This window comes from Ursus maritimus, unplaced genomic scaffold (genome assembly GCF_017311325.1).
Source record: "Ursus maritimus isolate PB19 unplaced genomic scaffold, ASM1731132v1 scaffold_31, whole genome shotgun sequence".
Classification (NCBI taxonomy): domain Eukaryota; kingdom Metazoa; phylum Chordata; class Mammalia; order Carnivora; family Ursidae; genus Ursus; species Ursus maritimus.
The window spans coordinates 8970640-8993016 of record NW_024425675.1 but is presented as its reverse complement, the minus strand read 5'-3'; the positions used below and the strand labels follow the sequence as shown (position 1 = coordinate 8993016).

General features: G+C 37.3%; 1 protein-coding gene across 1 annotated transcript in view; it reads left to right on the top strand.

Moving 5' to 3' along the window:
• The window catches only part of ANKRD26 (ankyrin repeat domain 26), a 120111-nt gene extending 99424 nt beyond the window's left edge, over nucleotides 1-20687 (top strand). The window contains 5 exon segments of the mRNA XM_040645302.1: nucleotides 4499-4789; nucleotides 5684-5901; nucleotides 7332-7560; nucleotides 19534-19579; nucleotides 20446-20687. Coding sequence (XP_040501236.1) covers nucleotides 4499-4789; nucleotides 5684-5901; nucleotides 7332-7560; nucleotides 19534-19579; nucleotides 20446-20582 — 921 coding nt within the window. The 3' untranslated portion in view covers nucleotides 20583-20687.
• The last annotated feature ends 1690 nt before the right edge of the window (nucleotides 20688-22377 follow it).

Sequence of the window (22377 nt, the reverse complement as noted above, 5' to 3'; positions counted from 1 at the left end):
ACAAAAAGTCAACAAGGAAACCGTGGTTTTATATGACACATTGGACTAGATGGACTAAAGAGATATATTCAAAATATTCCATCCTTAAACAGCAGAATACACATTCTGGAACATTCTCTAGAATAGATCACACATTAGGCCACGAAACAGGCCTTAAAAATACAAAAAGATTGTATTTATTTTCTGACCACAATACTATAAAACTTGAAGTCAGCCACAAGAAACAATCTGAAAGACCACAAATACATGTTGGCTAAGTAGCATTCTACTAAACAACAAATGGACCAACCAGGAAATATGAAATTTAAAATACATGGAAACAAATGAAAATGAAAACACAGTTGCCCAAACTTTTGAGATACAGCAAAATTGGTTCTAAGAGGGAAGTATATAACAATACAGGCCTACCTCAAGAAGCAAGAAAAATCTCAAACAACCTAATCTTACACCTAAAGAAGCTAGAAGAAGAACAACAAATGAAGGAAGGAAATAATAAAAATTAGAACAGAAATAGGGGCACCTGGGTGGCTCAGTTGGTTAAGCGGCTAACTCTTGATTTCAGCTCAGGTCATGATCTCAGTGTCTTGGGATTGAGCCCTGCTTCAGGCTCCACGCTCAGCGAGGAGTCTACTTGAGGATTCTCTCAGTCCTTCTCCATTTGCCCCTCTCCCCACACACACTCTCTCTCTCAAATAAACAAATAAATCTTAAAAAAATTAGAGCTGAAATAAATGATATGGAAACTTAAAAAAGATAAAAATAGAAGAGATCAATGAAACCAGTAGCTGGTTCTTTGAAAAAATTAATAAAACTGATAAGGCTCTAGCCAGAGTTATCAGAAAGAAAAGAGAAAGGACCCAAATAAATAAAATCACAAATGAGGGGAGAAATAACAACCAACACCACAGAAATGCAAACAGTTATAAGAGAATATTGTGAAAAACTATATGCCAACAAATTGGACAATCTAGAAGAAATGGATAAATTCCTAGAAACATATAAATTACCAAAACTGTGAAACAGGAAGAAAGAAAATTTGCAGACTGATAACCAGCAAAGAAATTGAATCGTAATAAAAAAAACTCCAAATAAACACAAGTCCAGGACCAGATGGCTTCAGAGGCAAATTCTACCAAGCATTTAAAGGAAGAATTAGTACCTATTCTTTTCAAACTGTTCCAAAAAACAGAAAAGGAAGGAAAACTTCCGAATTCATTCTATGAGGCCAGTATTACCCTGATACCAAAACTAGATAAAGACACTGCAAAGAGAACTACAGGTTAGTATCTCTCATGAACATAGATGCAAAAATCCTCAACAAAATACTAGCAAACTGAATTTTTTATTTTATTTATTATTATGTTAGTCACCATGGCTTTTGATATAGTGTTCCCTGATTCATTGTTTGCCTGTAATACCCAGTGCTGCATGTGATATGTGCCCTCCTTAATACCCTTCACCGGGCTAGCCCATCCCCCCAATCCCCTCCCTTCTAAAACCCTCAGTTTGTTTCCCAGAGTCCATAGTCTCTCATGGTTCATCTCCCTCTCTGCTATCCCCCCCTTCATTTTTCCCTTCCTTCTACCGATCTCCCCGCTATTCCTTATGTTCCACAAATGAGTGAAACCATATGATAATGTTCTTTCTCTGCTTGACTTATTTCACTCAGCATAATCTCCTCCAGTCCCATCCATGTTGATGCAAATGTTGGGTGATCATTCTTTCTGATGGCTGAGTAATAGTCCATTGTATATATGGACTACATCTTCTTTATCCATTCGTCTGTTGGAGGGCATCTTGGCTCCTTCCACAGTTTGGTTGTTGTGGACATTGCTGCTATGAACATTGGGGTGCATATGGCCCTTCTTTTCACTACATCTGTTATATTTGGGGGAAATACCTAATAGTGCAATTGTCAGGTCGTAAGGTAGCTATTTTTAACATCTTGAGGAACCTCCATACTGCAAAACCGTAGTCTTTAAAACATTGTTAATCTTTTTATGTCAGTCAGATTTTTAAAAGTTATATTACAATGGAGCTTTAATTTGCATTTTTATTAATTAATACAGAGTGAAATTAAATATCTCTTCCTATATTAAAAAAAAAAGACTTCCTGTAGTCATTAATCACACCTGTATCTTTGGTCGTAAATACCCATTAGTGCAATTGCTGGGTTGTAGGGTAGCTCTGTTTTTAACTTTTTGAGCAAACTTAATTTAACAATACATTAAAAAAATGATTAACATGATCAAATGAGATTTATTCCTGGGTTGTGGGGGTGGTTCAGTATCTGCAAATCAATCAGTGTGATACACCACATTAATAAAAGAAAGGAGAAGAATCATCTGATCATTTCAATAGATGTAGAAAAAGCATTTGACGAAGTGCAGCATTCATTCATGATAAAAACCCTCAACCAAGTAGGTTTAGAAGGAGCGTACCTCAACATAATAAAGGTCATATATAAAGAATGCACAGGTAATGTCATCCTAAGTGGGGGAAAATGGAGAGAAAAACTGATTAGATCTTGCTTCTAGTTATGTGCTGCTTCTCATTAGCACTGTTTGTCATTAATAAATTAATCTTAACATTTATTACTTCCCACTTTAATGGAGACCAATTCTTCTATATATGTATCTTATTCACTCTTTTCATCGCCCATTTTTCTCTTTGTCTTTTTTGTCTTTTCTTAACAAACTCCCCAAAGTTTAGTGGCTTAAATAAATAACATTTATTTTGTTCACTAATCTACTGTTAGGAAAAGTGTGGCCAGGACAGCTTGTTTCTGTTCCCCTAGCTTCAGGCGGGGCAGCTGAAAGGTTTGGGGCTGGAACTGTTTGAAGAGTTGTTCACTCATGTCTGGTGTTATTGATCCTGGTGTTGCCTAGGACTGTAGTTAGGGGAGGCAGCTGAAACACTTATTACACTGGCACACCTAGACTAGATGGGCTAGCCCAGTGATGGGTATTAAGAAGGGCACGTATTGCATGGAGCACTGGGTGTATACTCAAACAATGAGTCGTGGAACAGTATATCAAAAACTAATGATGTACTCTGTGGTCACTAACATATAATAAAAAAAAAATCACATAGCAGTCTGCCATATTCTGTTCACTAGAAACCAGTTACTAGCACGTATTAAGGGGAGGGATTGTCATAGGAGAAGTGTCACTTCATAAAACCACCACATTCCCTCATCTTGTCTTACTAGTCGTATCTAAAAGAAAGAAGGTCTTCCCAACTCAGCATCACTGAAACTCCAGCAAGTTTTTTGGTGGTTTTTGTTGCTTAGTATGTTCTCTTATTTTGTGGGAAGTAACAAAGGATTGTAACACTGTTGAATTAAGGTTTTGTTTTTGGGGTTTTTTTTTGGTCCAAAAATATATGGATCATCTCACTAAATTTTTTTACTTAGAGATGTGATTTCTTAACCCTGCGAATCATTCCTCCTCAGAATGCAAATCAGATTAGCATAAAACATTTGTAATTTAGAAAAAGGCTTATGGGTGACCTGGGTGGCTCAGTCGTTAAGTGTCTGCCTTCCGCTCAGGGCATGATCACAGCGTTCTGGGATCGAGCCCCACATCGGACTCCCTGCTCTGCTGGGAGCCTGCTTCTTCCTCTCCCACTCCCCCTGCTTGTGTTCACTCTCTCGCTGGCTGTCTCTCTCCCTGTCAAATCAATAAACAAAATCTTAAAAAAAGAAAAGAAAAAGAAAAAGGCTTATGGTATTAAAGTCAGTATTTATAGATTCATTAATTAGTCTTATTTTTAAAGTCTTATTTTGGTAAGCATTTATTGGCTCAGACCTACATAACTCAATATGATATTCCTAAAACTTCTTTAAAAATTATGGAGTACCAGGGCATGTGGGTAGCTCAGTCAGTTAAGTGTCTGCCTTTGGCTTGGGTCGTGATCCTGGCATGCTGGGATTGAGCCCCATGCCAGGCTCCCTGCTCAGTGAGGAGGCTGCTTCTCCCTCCCCTTGCTCTTGTGCTCTCACTCTCCCTCTCAAATAAATAAATAAAATCTTTAAAAAAATTATGAAGTATAAAGGTGAAGGAAGGGTTAAGCAACTTTCTACTAAGAGGTGACTTACAGTTATTTTATTGAGGAAAGATCTGAAGCAATCATAGAGAAATAAAAGTATAAAATCAAGTACAAATGTGTGGGAAAAAGAATGATAGCAGAGGTCTATTTTAGTAACTCCTAGTGGTTTTAATTTTGTTCTTGATTTTCTGAGTTATTCAAGGTTCCACGTTCCAAGACTCTACTACAGTATAGATAACATTTTGTTGAAAATGAGTTTAATTTAAAATTTGAGCACCTGGCTGGCTCAGTCAGTAGAGCATGTGACTCTTGATCTTGGTGTTGTGAGTTTGAGCCCCATGTTGGGTGTAGAGACTTAAAAATAAAATCTTCAAAAAAATTTTTGGTCATAGTTTTGCATTAGACTGTTTTCACTCTACTTCCAAACTGTATTATTTTATTTATTCAGGTTGATGATCTTACAGCAAAACTAGAAACTGCGTCTTCAAAATGTCTACAACTGGATGAAAAAAACCAGGTTCTCTCTCAAGAGTTATTATCTATGAAGGAACTACAGAAAAAATGTGAAAAACTAGAGAAGAATAAAAAGAAGTTGGAACAACAAGTAGTAAACCTGAAGAGTCATGCAGAAGTCAATATGGCAGAATACAGTAGAATAGAACAATATAAACAGGAACTGGACGAAAGGGCGAGGCTGGATATGGCAGAAAAATTAAGAGAAGTCAATCTGTTTTTACAGGTTAATTTATTGATCTGTAATATGCTTTAATTCATTTCACTGCAAATTACATTTTGGTTATATGCATTGTATAGTTTTCCTCTACTTCCTTTATAGCAGTTTGTTTGGTAAATTTCTGGAAGCATTTGTTCCTTCCCTCTAAAAATTTCAGTTTTCATCATCATTCTCACTAAACTAATCTTTTGGAATGATTCATAGTAGAGAATCATTTTATTTTTAAGGCCAGTTGGTATAAAACAAGACTGTTGAGAGGAAAAGAAAAAATTGTGCTCAAAAAATTTTAACTTTGGGGTGCCTGGGTGTCTCAGTCTGTTGAGCAGCTCAGGTCTTGGTCTCAAGCTCATGAAATCAAGCCCCTCATTGAGCTCCATGCCCTTAAAAAAAAAAATTGTACCGTACTTGGATTATTCTTTTTTTTTCCTTTTAAGATCTTGTTTGTTTGTTTGTTTATTTAGAAAGCACGAGCAGGGGGATGGACAGAGGGAGAGAGAGAATCCCAGGCAGACTCCATGCTGAGTATGACACAGGGCTTTTATCTCAGGACACGGAGATCACAATCTGAGCAGAAACCAAGAGTCGGGCGCTCAACCGACTGACCCAACCAGGAGCCCCATGTACTTGGATTATTCTTAAGTTGTATTGTTCACTTTTTAAAATTTTTAAATGATTCTCTTATTCTTTGAATTATGATATTGCATGAATTCTAATATAAGAATGATTGAACTTTATCATTCAGATTTAATTCAGTTGACATTGATGATAAATACTTTACACTTCAGCTTTTTTCACATTTAAAATTGCTCTCTGAATCATTGACTCAAAACTAAAGGAAAGAAATATACTATAATTACCCAGGTTATAACTGTTTTAAAACAATGTTTTTAATTTGCTTAGGCACAAGTAGCATCTCAAGAAAGCTTAGAACAGTTAAGAGACACTAATAATGCTTCAATAATTAGTCAAATGGAACTCAGAATGAAAGATCTGGAATTTGAACTATCCAAAATGAAAAGTTCTCAAGAAGATTCTAATAAAACAGAATTGGAAAAATACAAGCAGCTCTACCTAGAAGAAGTAAAAGTTCGAACATCATTGACAAATGAATTGAACAGGTAAGTTAAAACAGAATCATAGAAAATAGATTTAGCTTATTAATTTGCCTCTAAAGCATAATTTTTATGGAGCCAGGTTCATGAGATGAGTAATAAGTGAAAGTCAACTGGATAATATAATTTTGGAAAGTGATGTTTATAAATGAACTGTGAGATGTTAGGCCAAGACAGTTTGCATCTCTCCTCCTTTTTTAGTTTTACATGATTTTATTTTTTTTCCCTTAATATTTTCAGTTAATCTGATCTCCTAGTCTTTAAGCTAATTGTTTGAAGCTTTATAATTTAGATAGCATATTATTATAAAATTGTCAGAATTACCCTAAATAGAAATGAGTTTATTAATATTAGGGAGTTTATTTGTGGAAGATTACATCTTTAACCCAAAAGGTCAAGTACCAATACTGCACATCCTCACAGCTTGGTAGATTTAGTTTTTTTTATTGTGATCTTTCGTTTCTTAACTAGAGGGTGCTTTGAAACAAACTATTCTGTATAGTTTTTCTACTTTACTTGAGGGTATATACATACAGAAATATTCACCTAGGGGTGAAAGGCAGTATAATTCCCAAAGTGGCTAAAAATAGCACCATGGTGGATATGACAAGGGGGTGTGTGGAAGACAGGGCAGATTCCACCTCCATTACCTTGGTAACTGTGTTATAACCTAATTGCCTCTGGAGCTGTTTTAGTTCTTTCTGATCACGACTCTGCCCTAGCAATTGTTGGTCTAAATTATTCCTCAGTTGCCAAATGCTCAATTTCTGTGAGGTGATGAGTGAAATGTACAAGAGTGGTGAAAGCAAATGCTTGAAAATGTCTTTGAGGGATGGCTTGTTTGTATTTTTATTTTCTTTTAAAGATTTATGTATTTATTTGACAGAGAGCGAGTGAGTGAGCACAAGCAGGGGGAGCGGCAGGCAGAGAGTGAGGGAGAAGCAGGCTTCCCGCTGAGCAGGGAGCCTGACGTGGGGCTCGATCCCAGGACTCTGGGGTCATGACCTGAGCTAAAGGCAGATGGTTAACTGACTAAGCCCCCCAGCCCCCTGGGGTGGTTTATTTTTATATCTCTAAAGTGTTTACTAAATATAAGTATGTGTAATGGCTTCCTCAAGAGTCTCGTAAGTACTGCCATTCCAGAAGGCAGCAGGTATTACCTATTAAGCCGTGTATATCACTGATAGCCATTTCTCTCCCTCCTTATTTTGAATTACTTGTTAGTTAGGAGTCCCAAGAAATATATGTACTTATTTAGAACAATTTTAAACCTATAATATATGTAGTAGGTCTTCTCTGTCACATTTTCAGTGTTAAAACACCATTTAAGGGCATGTTCTGTTTACTATTATGGAAACTTAAAAAAAATACAAGTCATTTAGGAGTGATTTGGGGAGAAATGAAATACTAAGCATTGTGTTTTGTAATCTTAACAGGACTAATGAGAGGCTGGCGGAGATCAGAACCAAACTTCTAATGGAAAAACAGCAGAAAAGGAACCTGTTTCACACTGTTACTATGAATCCTATCTTGGAACTGCCTTACGTCAGAAATATCAATAATAGTTTAGCTCTCAATAGACATGTTGCTCCAAGAGAAAATGTAATGATTCATACCTCAAGCTCGTGGCCTTCAAATAATGGCATCGAGACTTACTTATTGAAGGTTAGTTATATTGTCTTATCTTTTTTCCCTTGGGTTTCAGATTTCTGATATTTTTATTTTTAATTTGGTGAAATTCTGAGTTGTTTGACTTATACACACTAGTAAAAGTCATAATTATTTGTGCTACTACAGAAATGAGACAGAAATTTTGTGGGTTTTTTTTTTTTTTTTTTTTTTTTAGTTCCTGGAGCTCTTACTTTCAAGAGATAACTTTATTCAATAAATATAACTAAACTGACATTTTATTATTTTTTTAAAGATTTTATTTATTTTAGAGAGAGAGAGTGCACAAGAGGGAGAGAGCGTGAGACTCTCAAGCAGACTCCCTGCTGAGCATGGAACCCTATGTAGGGCCCAGTCTCACGACCCTGAGATCATGACCTGAGCTGAAATCAAGAGTCGGACACTTAACCGACTGAGCCACCCAGCTACCCCAAAAGTGACACATTTTACATTTCTTGAACAGTATATTGAAATTCGATTTTAGAAAGTAAATATTGCTCATTAACCAAATGTACACTTAGATACTTTGACTTATATTCTGGTTGGCAATGGTTTATAACAGTTTTAAAGTTTGCTGTTACCCAGTTTTTCCACCGCTATGCATAAGTGAATGATTAGAATCCAAACAATCACATATGGATGTTTATTATTTAAAAGAATCCATGATAAGTCCTTCTTATGAATTAAATAAACTTGTAACCCTAAAAAGATTAATTTTTCTTTTTAAGTTAAAATTTTTGTCATTTTCTTACATGAGAGTACATCTTTAATTTCTTTCTTACAACTTTTTTTTTTTTTTTTTTTACTTACAACACTTCTGTTTCAGTTTTTACAAAATGTCTTGCTGAGCAATTGTAGTGTATTTTCTAAATAGCTAAATCAAGCAAATATTTGATTTTTTTTTTTTAAGAGAGAGAATGGCAGTGCAGGCAGGGGATGAGGGGCAGAGGGTAAGCAGGCTCCATGCTCAGTGAGGAGCCTGATGCACGGCTTAGTCTCATGACCCTGAGATCATGACCTGAGCCAAAATCAAGAGTCAGATGCTTAACTGACTGAGCTACCGAGGTGCCCCACAATTTGAATTTTTAAAATGAAGTTCACATGTATCTACCTTGCCATGACTTAAATTGGTGATTGATGACTAAGATGAGTATGATGGGGAATCTCTAAATAGCAGCTAGTTTCCATTGTGTATCATTGTTATTAAAATATCCATTTCAATCAATGCACATAGGTTTATGGTTTTGATGGTATATTCATGGTCTTATTGATGTGGACAAAAGTAGCATAGGCTCAGGATAAATGAGGCCTCAATCTTGGTCTTTCATTCGGCTTCCTTATTGTCTTGCTCTCTTCCCTTCTAATTTGAGGACTTTCTTTAGTGTTATGCTTGGATGCCTTTCTTTTTCTTTTTTGTTTATCGATTATAGATTTTTGGTTTGTGATCACCATGAAGTTCATATGTAACATCCTATGTATATAGCGGTCTCTTTTAAGTTGATGTTTAAGTTGAAACTCATTTTATAAACACTAAATTTTTACACCCCTCCTTGTTTTATGTATTTGATGTCTTACCAATAAAACTCTTTCTCTTATAATTTTCTTACTTAAAATTATGACCTTTTTTTTTTTTTTTAATTTATTTTTGAGAGAGAGAGCAGAGCAAGTGAGAGGAAACAAGTGGGAGGGGAGGGCCAGAGCGAGAGGGAGAAGTAGGCTCCCTGAGCAGGGGACCTGATGGGGGGCATGATTCTAGGGGATCCCTTAACCTATCCTCATTTCTAAAATTCTTTTTTCTTTTTGGCTTGGATGATTTCTACTACCCTATCTTGCAGATCACTGATCTGTTCTTCTGCAGCTTTTACTCTGTATTGTGTTTAGATGGTAGATTCCCTCTGGTGTATTTTTCATTTCAGTTATTGTATTCTTCTGCTCTGATTGGTTCTTCTTTATATTTTCTCTTTCTTGAAGTTCTCACTGAATCCATCCATTCTTCTCCCAAGTTTGCTGAGCATTTTTATGACCATTACTTTGAACTCTTTATCGGTAGATAATTTATCTTTTTCATTTAGTTATTTTTCTGAAGCGTTGTATTGGTCTTTCATTTGGCACATATTCCTCTGTCTCCTCATTCTGTCTGACTTTCTATGTTTGCTTCAGAAATTGTTCTTGTCAACTTTTTCCCTCTTTAAAGTATGTGGCTTTGAACAATGAATGTTCATTATGAAGTCAAGGAAGAAAGCATTTCTAAGTGTTGTCTGGCCATTTTTCTTGGAACTGTGGTGGGGTAGGTGGCAGATGGCGTTGCTCTTCTTTTTCTAAGTTGAGAACACAGGAGTCAGGCAGATGGAGATAAGCTTAGTAACTTTATTACCGATACATACTAACAAATTGGAGGATGTGGTTTAGGCATGTAGCCACAGTGAGCTTCCCAATACTTTATCCCAAATTAGGCACTTCCGCACACAGTTGTAAACGGGGGGAACAAATGTTAGATGCCCATCCCAAAAAGATGAGAACAGGCCTGAATTGATGTTACTGTGGCAGGCACATCTTTTCAGAGAAGAGATTTGCAACCACGTACGCACTGCTTAGTGCCTTCTCCCCAATTCACCCATTAGGTACATCTCCCTTCCTGTCGTGAGGAAGGTAGAGAAAAGTCCTCACATGGAAATGAAGATTTACCTATAATTTCTGACTGGACTTCAATTGTAATTAAAGTTAGTCATGTCTTTTGTACATACCAACTAATGATGAGAGGTTGGACAGGGCATGCTAGATGGTAAGGAGAAATCTCTTTTGTGTTTTAAATTTTGCTATAAATAACCCACAACGTAGGTAACTCATTTGTTGGTTGATTTTGCTAAAACCAAGTTTTATTTGAAGGAAATGAATAATTCTTTCAAGGAAGAATTTCCTCAGCTTCAGGTTCTTTGGTTCAACTAAAGATTTTCTCCTTCAAGTTCCCTGTCCTGTGGTTAAAAAAATTGGGGCTTATAAATTGAGTATATTGACTGTTAGTAATAGGAGTTAAGATAACTTAACTTTTATATTTGTTCATGACTTCAAAGTTTATAATTTAGTTAGACTGTTATGTTGTGCCTAATGCCTAAACATTGTTGAGCCATATGACAAAGGTTTATGTATTCATTTTCTCTGAGTTATACTTAAAAACACGTGTGTTTTTCCTGAATATGAGGAAGTAATTGGCATAAAACTTTAGGCTCAGTAAGACCTAAATTAGCACATTCCTGGCCTGCAACTAGGTGGGTTTTTGACCCCAGGCAAACTACAATCTCTCTGAGGCTTCTTTGTCTCTTAGGTAAAATTAGGAACTTTGACTAAGTTAGTGGCTTTCATACCATTGGAAAAAAATTTTTTTTTCAAAGAATAGAACTTAAATTTTTTTTTTTTTTTTGCATTAAACTGTAATATATAAAACAGAAGTAGAGCAGTTTAGCTAAAGGAGAGATGAGACTACACCTGTAGACTTCCTTGTCCCTCAATCCTGCTGTGTCCCCAATGGAACCTTAGATTTCTGTGGACCATAGTTGGAAAACTAACACTTATGAGAAAATCCTTCTAGTTAATAATTCTTTGAATTAAAATTTGCTGATACTTTGTACATTGTTTTTCTGTGTATAATTTTCTTAACCTCCTATGTTTTTGATAAATGGAAAAGTATAAATAAAATTGCAAATGTGTTCTCTTTATTAATGGACCTCAAGCTGTTTCTACCATCTAAACACAGTTCTCACCTGGAAATAAACAAAGGTCCCAGAAGTAAATATTTAGGAAAAGAGCTTTTGGGGGAAAAGATAATAACATTACATTGGTAGTTCATATAAAAAAGTGGTTTATATCTTACATAGTATTTATTAATGGTATTATAAAATTGCTTCAATAAAAGCTCCCATCAAGTGGTATTGAGTTACTAATTTTACAAGGCCTGTCTAGTAATGTTGTCAGATTATTCATTTTATAAGGCCTGAATATAATGTTATGGTCAAAAAGTGTTATGGTTTCTCAAAAAAATTAAAAATAGAAATACAGTGCAATTCAGTAATTCCACTACTGGGTATTTACCCAAAGAAAATGAAAACACTAATTCGAAAAGTTGTATGCACCTCTGTGTTTTTTGAAACATTATTTACAATAACCAAAGAATGGAAGTAACCTCAGTGTCCATCAACAGATGAAAAGATAAAGAAGATATGTTATATGTATACGATGAAATATTAGTCATCTATAAAAAAGAATGGGATCTTGCCATTAGTCACATTGGTAGACCTAGTATTATGCTAAGTAAGATAACTCAGCAAAAGGTAAATACCATATGATTTCCCTTACATGTGGAATCCAAAAAACTAAACTACTAATAGCCTACTGGTGACTGTGAGCCTTACCGATAACACAAATAGTCCATTAACACATGTTTTGTACATTACATGTGTTATATACTATATGCTCACCCTAAAATAAACTAGAGAAAAAAATGTTACTGGGAAAAACATGAGGAAGAGAAAATACACTACAATACAGTATCAAAAAAAGTCTACATGTAAGTAGAGTAGACCTGCACAGTTCAAACCCATGTTGGTCAAGTATCAACTGTATATTACAAATATTCCTGTCTAGAATATTCTTTCTTAGACCTTTCTTATAAAAGGTATCCTCTCATTGAATGCCCAAAATGGGGTCTAAAGTATGGTACTGGGGTGCCCGGGGGCTCCGTTGGTTAAGTTCTGCCTTCAGCTCAGGTCATGATTCCAGGGTCCTGGGATAGAGCCCCACCCACTTCAGGCTGTCTGCTCAGTGGGAAGTCCGCTGCTTCCACTCCCTCTGCTCCTCCTCCCACTTGTGCTCCCTCCCTCTCGCTCTTTATCTCTCACAAATAAAATTGTTGCTATAAACATTGGGGTGCAGGTGCCCCTTCAGATAGTTACATTTATATCTTTGGGATAAATCCTTAGTAGTGCAATTCCTGGGTCGTTGGGTAGCTCTATTTTCAACTTTTTGAGGAACCTCCATACTGTTTTCCAGAGTGGCCGTACCAGCTTGCATTCCCACCAACAGTGTAAGAGGGATCTTACGCTGCACCCCCGCCAACATCTGTTGTTTCCTGACTTGTTCATTTTAGCCATTCTGACTGGTGTGAAATGATATCTCATTGTGGTTTTGATTTGTATTCATTTCCCTGATGCCGAGTGATGAGCATTTTTTCATGTGTCTTTTGGCCATTTGTATGTCTTCTTTGGAGAAATGTGTGTTCACGTCTTCCACCCATTTCTTGCCTGGATTATTTGTTCTTTGGGTGTTGAATTTGATAAGTTCTTTATAGATTTTGGATACGAGCCCTTTATCTGATATGTCGTTTGCCAACTATCTTCTCCCATTCTGTTGGTCGTCTTTTGGTGTCGGGGACTGCTTGCTTTGCTGTGGAAAAAGCCTTTCATCCTGATGAAGTCTTTGTTTCCCTTGCCTTTGGAGACATGTCTAGCAAGAAGTTGCTGCGGCTGAGGTCACAGAGGTGGCTGCCTATGTTCTCCTCTAGGATTTTGATGGGTTCCTGTCTCCCACTTAGGTCTTCCATCCAGTTTGAGTCTATTTTTGTGTATGGTGTAAGAAAATGGTCCCGTTTCATTCTTGTGCATGTGGCTGTCCAATTTTCCCAACACCATTTGTCGAAGAGACTGACTTTTTTCCACTGGCTGTTCTTTCCTGCTTTGTCGAAGATTAGTTGACCATAGAGTTGAGGGTCCATTTCTGGGGTCTCTATTCTGTTTCATTGACCAAAGAAACAGAATGTTTTTGTGCCAGTACCATACTGTCTTGATGATTACAGCTTTGTCATAGAGCTTGAAATCCGGAATTGTGATGCCTCCAGCTTTGGTTTTCTTTTTCAACATTCCTTTGGCTATTCGGGTTCTTTTCTGGTTCCATACAAATTTTAGGATTATTTGTTCCAGCTCTGTGAAAAAAGTTAATGGTATTTTGATAGGGATTGCATAGAAGGTATAGACTGCTCTAGGTAGCATAGCATTTTAGCAATATTTGTTCTTCCAGTCCTTGAGCGTGGAATGTTTTTTCACTTCGTTGTGTTTTCCTCAGTTTCTCTCATGAGTGTTCTGTAGTTTTCAGAGTACAGAGCCTTTGCCTCTTCGGTTAGGTTTATTTCTAATTTCTAATCTTACGTTTTTTGGTGCAATTCTAAATGGGTTTGACTCCTTAATTTCTCTTTCTTCTGTCTCATCATTAGTCTATAGAAATGCAAGTGATGTCTGTGCACTGATTTTCTATCCTGCCAGTTTGCTGAATTCATCTATGGGTTCTAGCAATTTTGGGGTGGAGTCTTTTGGGTTTTCCCCAGAGTATTACGTCGTCTGCAAAGAGTGAGAGTTTGACTTCTTCTTTGCGGATTTGGATGCCTTTTATTTCTTTTTGTTATCTGATTGCTGAGGCTAGGACTTCTAGTACTATGTTGAACAACAGTGGTTTGAGTGGACATCCCTGCCGTGCTCCTGACCTTAGGGAAAAAAGTCCTTGGTTTTTCCCCATGGAGAATGATATTCCCTGTGGGCATTTTGAAGATGGCTTTTATGATATTGAGGTTCTGTTCTCTCTATCCCTGCACCATGAAGAGTTTTAATCAAGAAAGGATGCTGAACTTTGTCAGTTGCTTTTTCTGTGTCTATCAAGAGGATCATGTGGTTCTTGCCCTTTCTTTCATTAACGTAGTGTATCACATTGATTGATTTGCGGATGTTGAACCACCCTTGCAGCCCAGGAATAAATCCCACTTGGTTGTGGTGAGTAATCCGTTTAGTGTACCGTTGGATCCTGTCGGCTAGTATCTTGGTGAGAATTTTTGCATCCGTGTTCGTCAGGGATATTGGTCTGTAATTCTCCTTTTTGGTGGGGTTTTTGTCTGGTTTTGGGATCAAGGTAATGCTGGCATCATAGGAAGAGTTTGGAAGTTTTCCTTCCATTTCTATTTTTTTGAAACAGCTTCAGAAGAATAGGTATTAATTCCTCTTTAAATGTTTGGTAGAACTCCCCAGGGAAGCCATCGGCCTTGGAGCTTTGTTGAGATTTTTGATAACTGCTTCAATTTCCTTGCTGGTTACAGGTCTGTTCAGGTTTTCTGTTTCTTCCTGTTTCAGTTTTGGTAGTTTATACGTCTCTAGGAATGCATCCATTTCTTCCAGATTGCCTAGTTTGTTGGCCTATAGTTGTTCCTACTATGTTCTTAAAATTGTTTGTATTTCCTTGGTGTTGGTTGTGATCTCTCCTCTTTCATTTGTGATTTTATTTATTTGGATCCTTTCTCTCTTCTTTTTGCTAAGTCTGGCCAGGGGTTTATCGATCTTACTAATTCTTTCAAAGAACCAGCCCCTAGTTTCGTTGCTGTGTTCTACTGTTCTTTTGGTTTCTATTTCATTGATTTCTGCTCTGGTTGTTATTAAGTCTCTTCTCCTGCAGTGTTTAGGCTTTATTTGCTGTTCTTTCTCCAGCTCCTTTAGGTGTAAGGTTAGGTTGTGTATTTAGGACCTTTCTTGTTTCTTGAGAAAGACCTGTATTGCTACATGCTTCCCTCTGAGGACCGCTTTTGCTGCATCCCACGGGTTTTGAACAGTTGTGTTTTCACTTTCCTTTGTTTCCATGAATTCTTTTAATTCTTCTTTAATTTCCTGGTTGACCCATTCATTCTTTAGTAGGATGCTCTTGAACCTCCATATATTTGTGTCCTTCCAATTTTTTCTTGTGACTGAGTTCAAGTTTTAAAGCACTGTGTTCTAAAAATATGCATGGCATAATCTCCATCTTTTTGCCCTGGTTGAGTCCTGATTTGTGACCCAGTGTGTGATCTACTCTGGAGAGTGTTCCATGTGCACCTGAGAAGAATGTGTATCCTGTGGCTTTAGGATGAAATGCTCTGAATATATCCGTGAAGTCCATCTGGTCCAGTGTGTCATTCAAAGCCCTTGTTCTTTGTTATCTTTTGCTTAGGTGATCTATCCATTGCAGCGGGTGGGGCGTTAAAGTCCCCTACCTACTATTATTGTATCATCATTGATGTGTTTATTTACTTTTGTTATTAATTGGTTTATATAATAGGCTGCTCCCATGTTAGGGGCATAAATATTTACAATTGTTAGATCTTCTTGTTGGATAGACCCTTTAATTATGATAGTGTCCTTCCTCATCTCTTATTACAGTCTTTGGTTTAAAATCTAATTTGATATAAGTTAGCTTTCTTTTGATGTCCATTAGCATGATAAATGGTTTTGCACCTCCTCACTTTCAATCGGGAGGTGTCCTTGGGTCTAAAATGAGTCTCTTGCAGAGAGCATATCGATGGGTCTTGCTTTTTTATCCAATCTGATACCCTGTGTCTGTTGATTGGGGCATTTGGCCCATTTACATTCAGGGTCACTATTGAAAGATATGAATTTAGTGCCATTATATTATCTGTAATGTCGCTGTTTCTGTATATTGTCTCTGTTCTGGTCTGTGTTACTTTGCGGCTCTCTCTTTGCTTAAAGGATCCCCTGTAATATTTCTTGCAGGGCTGGTTTAGTGCTCACAAATTTTTTAGGTTCTGTTTGTCCTGGAAACTCTGTATCTCTCCTTCTATTTTGAATGACAGCCTTGCTGGATAAAGTGTTCTTGGCTGCATATTTTTACCATTTAGCACATTGAATATATCATGCCAGTCCTTTCTGGCCTTCCAGCTCTGTGTGGACAGGCCTGCCCACCAGCCTTATGTTTTCACCCTTGTCGGTTAAGGACCTCTTGTCCCGAGCTGCTTTCAGGATTTTCTCTTTGTCTCTGAAATTTGCAAGCTTCACTACTGTATGTCGAGGTGTTGACCTGTTTTTATTGATGTTGGAGGGGGTTTTCCGTGCCTCCTGGATTTGAATACCTGTTTCCTTCCCAGATTAGGGAAGTTCTCTGCTATAATTTCTCAAATATACCTCCTGCCACCCCCTCTTTCCTCTTCTTCTGAGATCCCAATTATTCTAATATTGTTTTGCTTTATGGTATCACTTATCTCTCGAATTTTCCCCTCGTGATCCAGTAGTTTCTCTCTCTTTTTTCTCAGCTTCTTTATTCTCCCTCATTTTGTCTTCTATATCACTACTTCTCCTTTCTGCCTCATTTACCCTAGCAGTTACAGACTCCAATTTTTAAAATTTTAAGTATATAATTTTTGTTAGTTAATTATAGCTCAATAAGTCTGGAAAAGATAAGTAAATAATGTTTTATTTCACCTTACGCATTATGTATGTGATAAGTTTTTTAAAATTTCTGTTCAGTTAGTTGACACGATATATCAGTAGTTACATATGTAGTGTTCAGTTAAATATCAGTTGTATTTAACTCCCAGTGCTCTACACATCATGTACCCTCCTTCATGCCCCATCACCCAGTTACCCCAACCTCCACCCACCTCCCCTCCAGCAAACCTCAGTTTGTTTCCTGTAGTTAAGAGTCTCATGGTTTGTCTCCCTCTCTGTTTTCTTGCCATTTAGTTTTCCCTCCCTTCCCCTATGATCCTCTGCACTGTTTCTCATATACCATATATGTAGGAAACCATATGATAATTGTCTTTCTCTGATTGTCTTATTTCTCTCCGGATAATACCCTCCATTTCCATCCACATCAATGTAAATTGTAACATTTTGTCCTTTTTGATGACTGAGTAATATTCCAGTGTGTGTGTGTGTGTGTGTGTGTGTGTGTGTATGTATTTATATATATCACATCTTTATCCGTTCATCTGTTGATGGACATATGGGCTGTTTCCACCGTTTGTCTGTTGTGGACATTTCTGCTATAGACATTGGTGTCCAGGTACCCCTTTGGATCACTGTGTTTGCATCTTTGCGGTGAATACCTTGTAGTACCATTACTGGGTCAGAGGGTAGCTCTATTTTTACTGTCTTGAGGAACCTCCATACTGTTTTCCCGAGGTAGAGCCTCCATTTATGATTGCATCTCATTACTGGACTTTTGATTTCAACTTAAGATTTTAGTTCTTTTATTTCTCCAGACAGGGATTCTCTAGTGTCTTCTGCACTTTTTTCAACCCCAGCTCTTTACAGTTACTATTTTGAACTCTAGTTCCACCATCTTACTTATATCCATACTGATTAGGTCCCTGACAGTCAGTACTGCCTCTTGTTCTCTTATTTGAGGTGAGTTTTTCCATCTAGTCATTCTGTCCATAGAAGAATAGATGAATGAGAGCACAAAATACTAAAATAGCAACAATGACCCCAGAGATATATATACTCCTAATAAATCAGAAGAGACCTGAAACCAAATAAATAAATAAATTAAATAAATATTAAAAAAGAGAAAGAATATAATCAGGTGATGAGGACAGAGTAATACACTAGACTCTGGGTGTATTTTGGTCTGTTTGTTAGGAGAAACTACATCCTAAAATTGTAAAGAAAGAAAAACATATATATGCAAAAATAAAGTTAAATACAATGAAAGGAAAGAATGTAAGTATAAAAATGAAAATTTAAAAAGTAGAAAAAAAAACGAGTTGCTAAAATAAATTGTTTGGAAAGGAAAAAGAAAATTAAAATGGAAAGATTAAGGAATCATGAGAAAAAGCCAGGAATTCTTTATAGCATTTTCCCCTCGTGCTGGAGTTCTGCAGTTCCGTGTGCTCTGTAAACTTGGTCTTACTGGGATGTTCTTGCTGGTTTTCTGAGGGAAGGGCCTGCTGCGCTGATTCTCAGGGGTCGTTTCCCCGGCTGTATTGCACTGCCCTTGCCAGGGGGGCCGGGCTGAGTCATCTGCTCCGGATTGCTCTCTGTGGCTTTTGTTCCCTGAAGGCTTTCCGCACCACTTTAGAGCATGAGAATGGAAATGTCAGCCTCCCAGTGTCCAGCCCTGGAGCTGGATGCTGGCACCCTCTACTCTTCAGTGTGCCCTCACGGAGAAGCTGTCAGACACTTCTGTCTCCCTGGTTTCTGTCTGCACTCTGTGTACCCCCAGCCTGTGACCGAGCATTTTTATCTCAGCCCCGCCACCCCCTTTGGAGTTTCCAAACTTTGTTGCCTCCTGTGGCATGCATTCACACCGCTCCTCCAGGGGGTGGGAGGGAGGTCTTGCCCTGGTTCTGCCGCTTGTTGGGCCACCACTCTGAGAGCAGTCGCCCAACCCTTGGCAGTTGGTGGTTTATGGCAACACCCAGCTGAAAGCCCCCTCCTCCGCTCACTGGTTGCAGCCGGCTTCCCTGCTCAGAGGCCTGGGAACTCTCCCACACTCAGACAGCCGTGTTCTTTCTGTGATTCCGGGGATCCTGAGCCCAGGCTGTCCCACCTAGGATTCCACCCTGTTTCTCCACCTGAGTGCCTTTCAAGCAGGGATGTCCCTCACCGGAGCAGACTTCTAAAAGTTCCGATTTGCACACGACTGCTTATCACTTTCTGAAAGCTGGCTTGTGGATGCTCCCTCCCCTTACGGTTTATCTTCCCATATATCCCCTCGCATTCGCATCTCCGCACCTCCTACCTTGCAGAAAGTGGTCGCTTTTCTATCTGTAGAATTGCAACTGTTCTTTTCTTAGATCTCAGGTTGAGCTCACAGGCGTTAAGAGTCATTTGAAAGCTATCTAGCTGAATTCCACGGAGTGGACGAAACGATGGTCCCCTCCTCCTCCGCCATCTTCCTCCTCTTCCAGAATTCTGTGTATTCAATAGACCAATATTAAAGGTACTTTTTATCAGATTCATCTAAATAGCATTCCATATGTTTCTTCTCAGTTACCTAAGATTAAAATAAGTATTTTATTTATGTGATTATCTTTCTATTTAAGCAATCCCTAATTTAGTTGTAATCTCTGCAAGTGTTATTTGAAGACCACATTTCATAAGGTATATATAATTCCTAAAATAATATCTCTTGTTTAACATGACATTATAAATAATATTTGACTTATTTCAGGTGCAGCAGGAGTTCGAAAAAAATATATCTAGAGAACTAGAAGCAGGTATGTTGCCAAATTTATGAATTAAGATGGTCATCGATTTCTGAAATAAACTGTGAATAGTAAATGGCATCCCTTTCCATTGTTTGGGTAATAGGTACTACAAAGTTTTTTATGTATATCTAATAAAAAATGTAAGACATAACCAAACTGAAGAACATACTTATTCCTCATTTTGTCATCATATTTCAGACTTTAAAAAAAAAAATCCCCAAATGTCTATGTATCTGTTATTATTTCTGGCTATACTCTTCCTTCACTTCTTCCATTCCTGTGGAACTGTCACCCTGAATATGTGGGCTTTCTCAAATTCTTGTTTCTGCTAGTGGTATAAGACCAAAAAAACCAGACTTGTCTTAGTAACACTTAGTGAAGCAATTATAGTTCATATTGTAGTTCATATAGCTGTCACTTGACAGGTGACATTTAAATCTCCAGTGATTGATTTGTCATTGGTTGACCTTTTGCCATTGGGTAAAATTCCAAGTTCCTTACGTAGAATAAAAACACTCAGATCAATTTGGTTCTTGCCAGATTATTCAGCCTTCTCTTTTGCTGCTTACCCTACTGTGCTGCTTTGCTCTAGCGCCTCTTCAGCGTAGACTGCTTGCAACTCCACAAGTGTTCTTCCTCACTCTTTGTGTATGTTCTTTGTATATGTCTGATATTTATCCACAATAGCAATTAACTCAGTGGCAACCATGAGCAAAATATATTTAAAAGGAATCTTGTATTTTATATTGTAGCTGTATGTAGATATTTTTCATTATTCTTAACACTCATAAAGCTTCAACTTTGTTTTTTACTAACTTGTAGTTAACCACGAAGTATTTTAGATAAAGAATAGAATTCTTTTTTTTTTTTTTCAGCTGCTGCTGAATTTGAATCAGACTCATCCTATTATACCTCCTCTTCAGAATTTTCTTCTGAATCACATCTAAATCAAGTTCTATGGAAAACGTCAGAAGACTTTTTACAGAATTTGAGGAGCCGTTATAGGATCTGAAAGATAAATAGTAAAAATGTATTTACTGGATGTTTATATAACATAATTGTTTCCTATTAAACATATGCTGTGCAAAAATCTTTATTAAAGGAAAATATTTTTGAACGATGTGTGTAATGAAGGTTTACATAATATTTTAAGCTATGTTTTTTGGCACCTAATTAACTTTTAAGCAGATTTTGTACATGGAAACCAGCACTATTGGGTTTTATGTGCTTCAAGCTTCCCAAATACCAGCTTTTTAAACAGCACCCAACCAACCAAGTTGTCATTAATACTTCAGTGGTGTTAACTGATAGCTTTTTTGTATTTTCCAATTTTTATTACTACATATGGACCTAGGGATTTAGACAGACATCATTTTGATATATTGCTGCTAAGGCTATTGTCAATGTTTGTATGCATTACAATTTTTATAGTGCCATAAAACCTATGCATAATTTTAATTTTAAATACTGATTCATAGCTCTTTCCTCATGGTGAAAGAAGATTTGCCTAAGGCTTTTTACCTTTTCTGTTTATTTTTTATTTACTTTTTGAGAACAGTCTTAAAATTAGAGAAAAGAAAAATTAGAGGGAAAAAAAGAATTTTTCCCCCAGAACCATTTGCAAGTAAATTGTTACATTATGCCTGATTCCCATAGCATTTATATCCTACAAGTCAGTACATTCCACATAATTACCATACAACCCTGACAAACAGACAATGAACTCTAATACAATTGACCCTTGAATGATGTGGGGGTTAGGGGCACTGACCGTTTGCAGTCAGAAATACATGAATAACTTTTGACTCCCAAAGCACTTAACTACTAATAATCTGCTGTCGACCGGAAAACTTACTGGTACCAGAACAGTCGATTAACCTGTGTTTTGTATGTTATATGTATTCCATACTATAATCTTACAATAAAGTAAGCTAGAGAAAAGAAAATGTTATTAAAATCATAAGGAAGAGAAAATACATTTACAGTACTGTCATGTATTTATTGAAAAAAATCTGCGTATAAGTGCACCCATTCAAACTGTGTCAGCTATACATTTTTTTAAGATTTTATTTCTTTATTTGGCAGAGAGAGAGACAGCGAGAGCACAAGTAGGCAGAGCGGCAGGCAGAGGGAGAGGGAGAAGCAGGCTCCCTGCTGAACAGANAGCCTGATGCGGGTCTTGATGCCAGGACTCTGGGATCATGACCTGAGCCGAAGGCAGATGCTTAACCGACTGAGCCACCCAGGCGCCCTATACATTCTATCATTTAATCCTCATATTCTTTTTAAGTCTTGTTACTTGTCTGTAATATCCTTTCTAGCAAGGTCCTGTTCAGAGCCATGTATTTAATTCAGATGTTGTGTGTCTTATCTCTTTCAGTTTAGAAGGGTTCCAAGGAAGTCTTTCCTTGATTTTCATGACTTTTAATCTTTTGAAGAGTTAATTCCAGTAATGTAGAATGTCTTTCAGTGTGGGTTTTTCTTGTTTCCTTATGATAAAGTTCAGATCAGGGACATCTGGGTGGCTCAGTTGGTTAAGCAGCTGCCTTCGGCTCAGGTCGTGATCCCAGGGTCCGAGGATCAAATCCCGCATCAGGCTCCTAGCTCAGTGAGGAGCCTGCTTCTCCCTCTGCCTACTGCTCCCCCTGCTTGTATTTTCTCTCTCTCTCCTTTCTCTCTCTGACAAATTTTAAAAAATCTTTAAAAAAATTCAGATCATACATTTTTAGCAAGAGTATGACTGAAGTGGCCCTCTACTCTTCTCATTGCATTCTATCATGTGACCTGCAATTTTGATTTGTCCCATT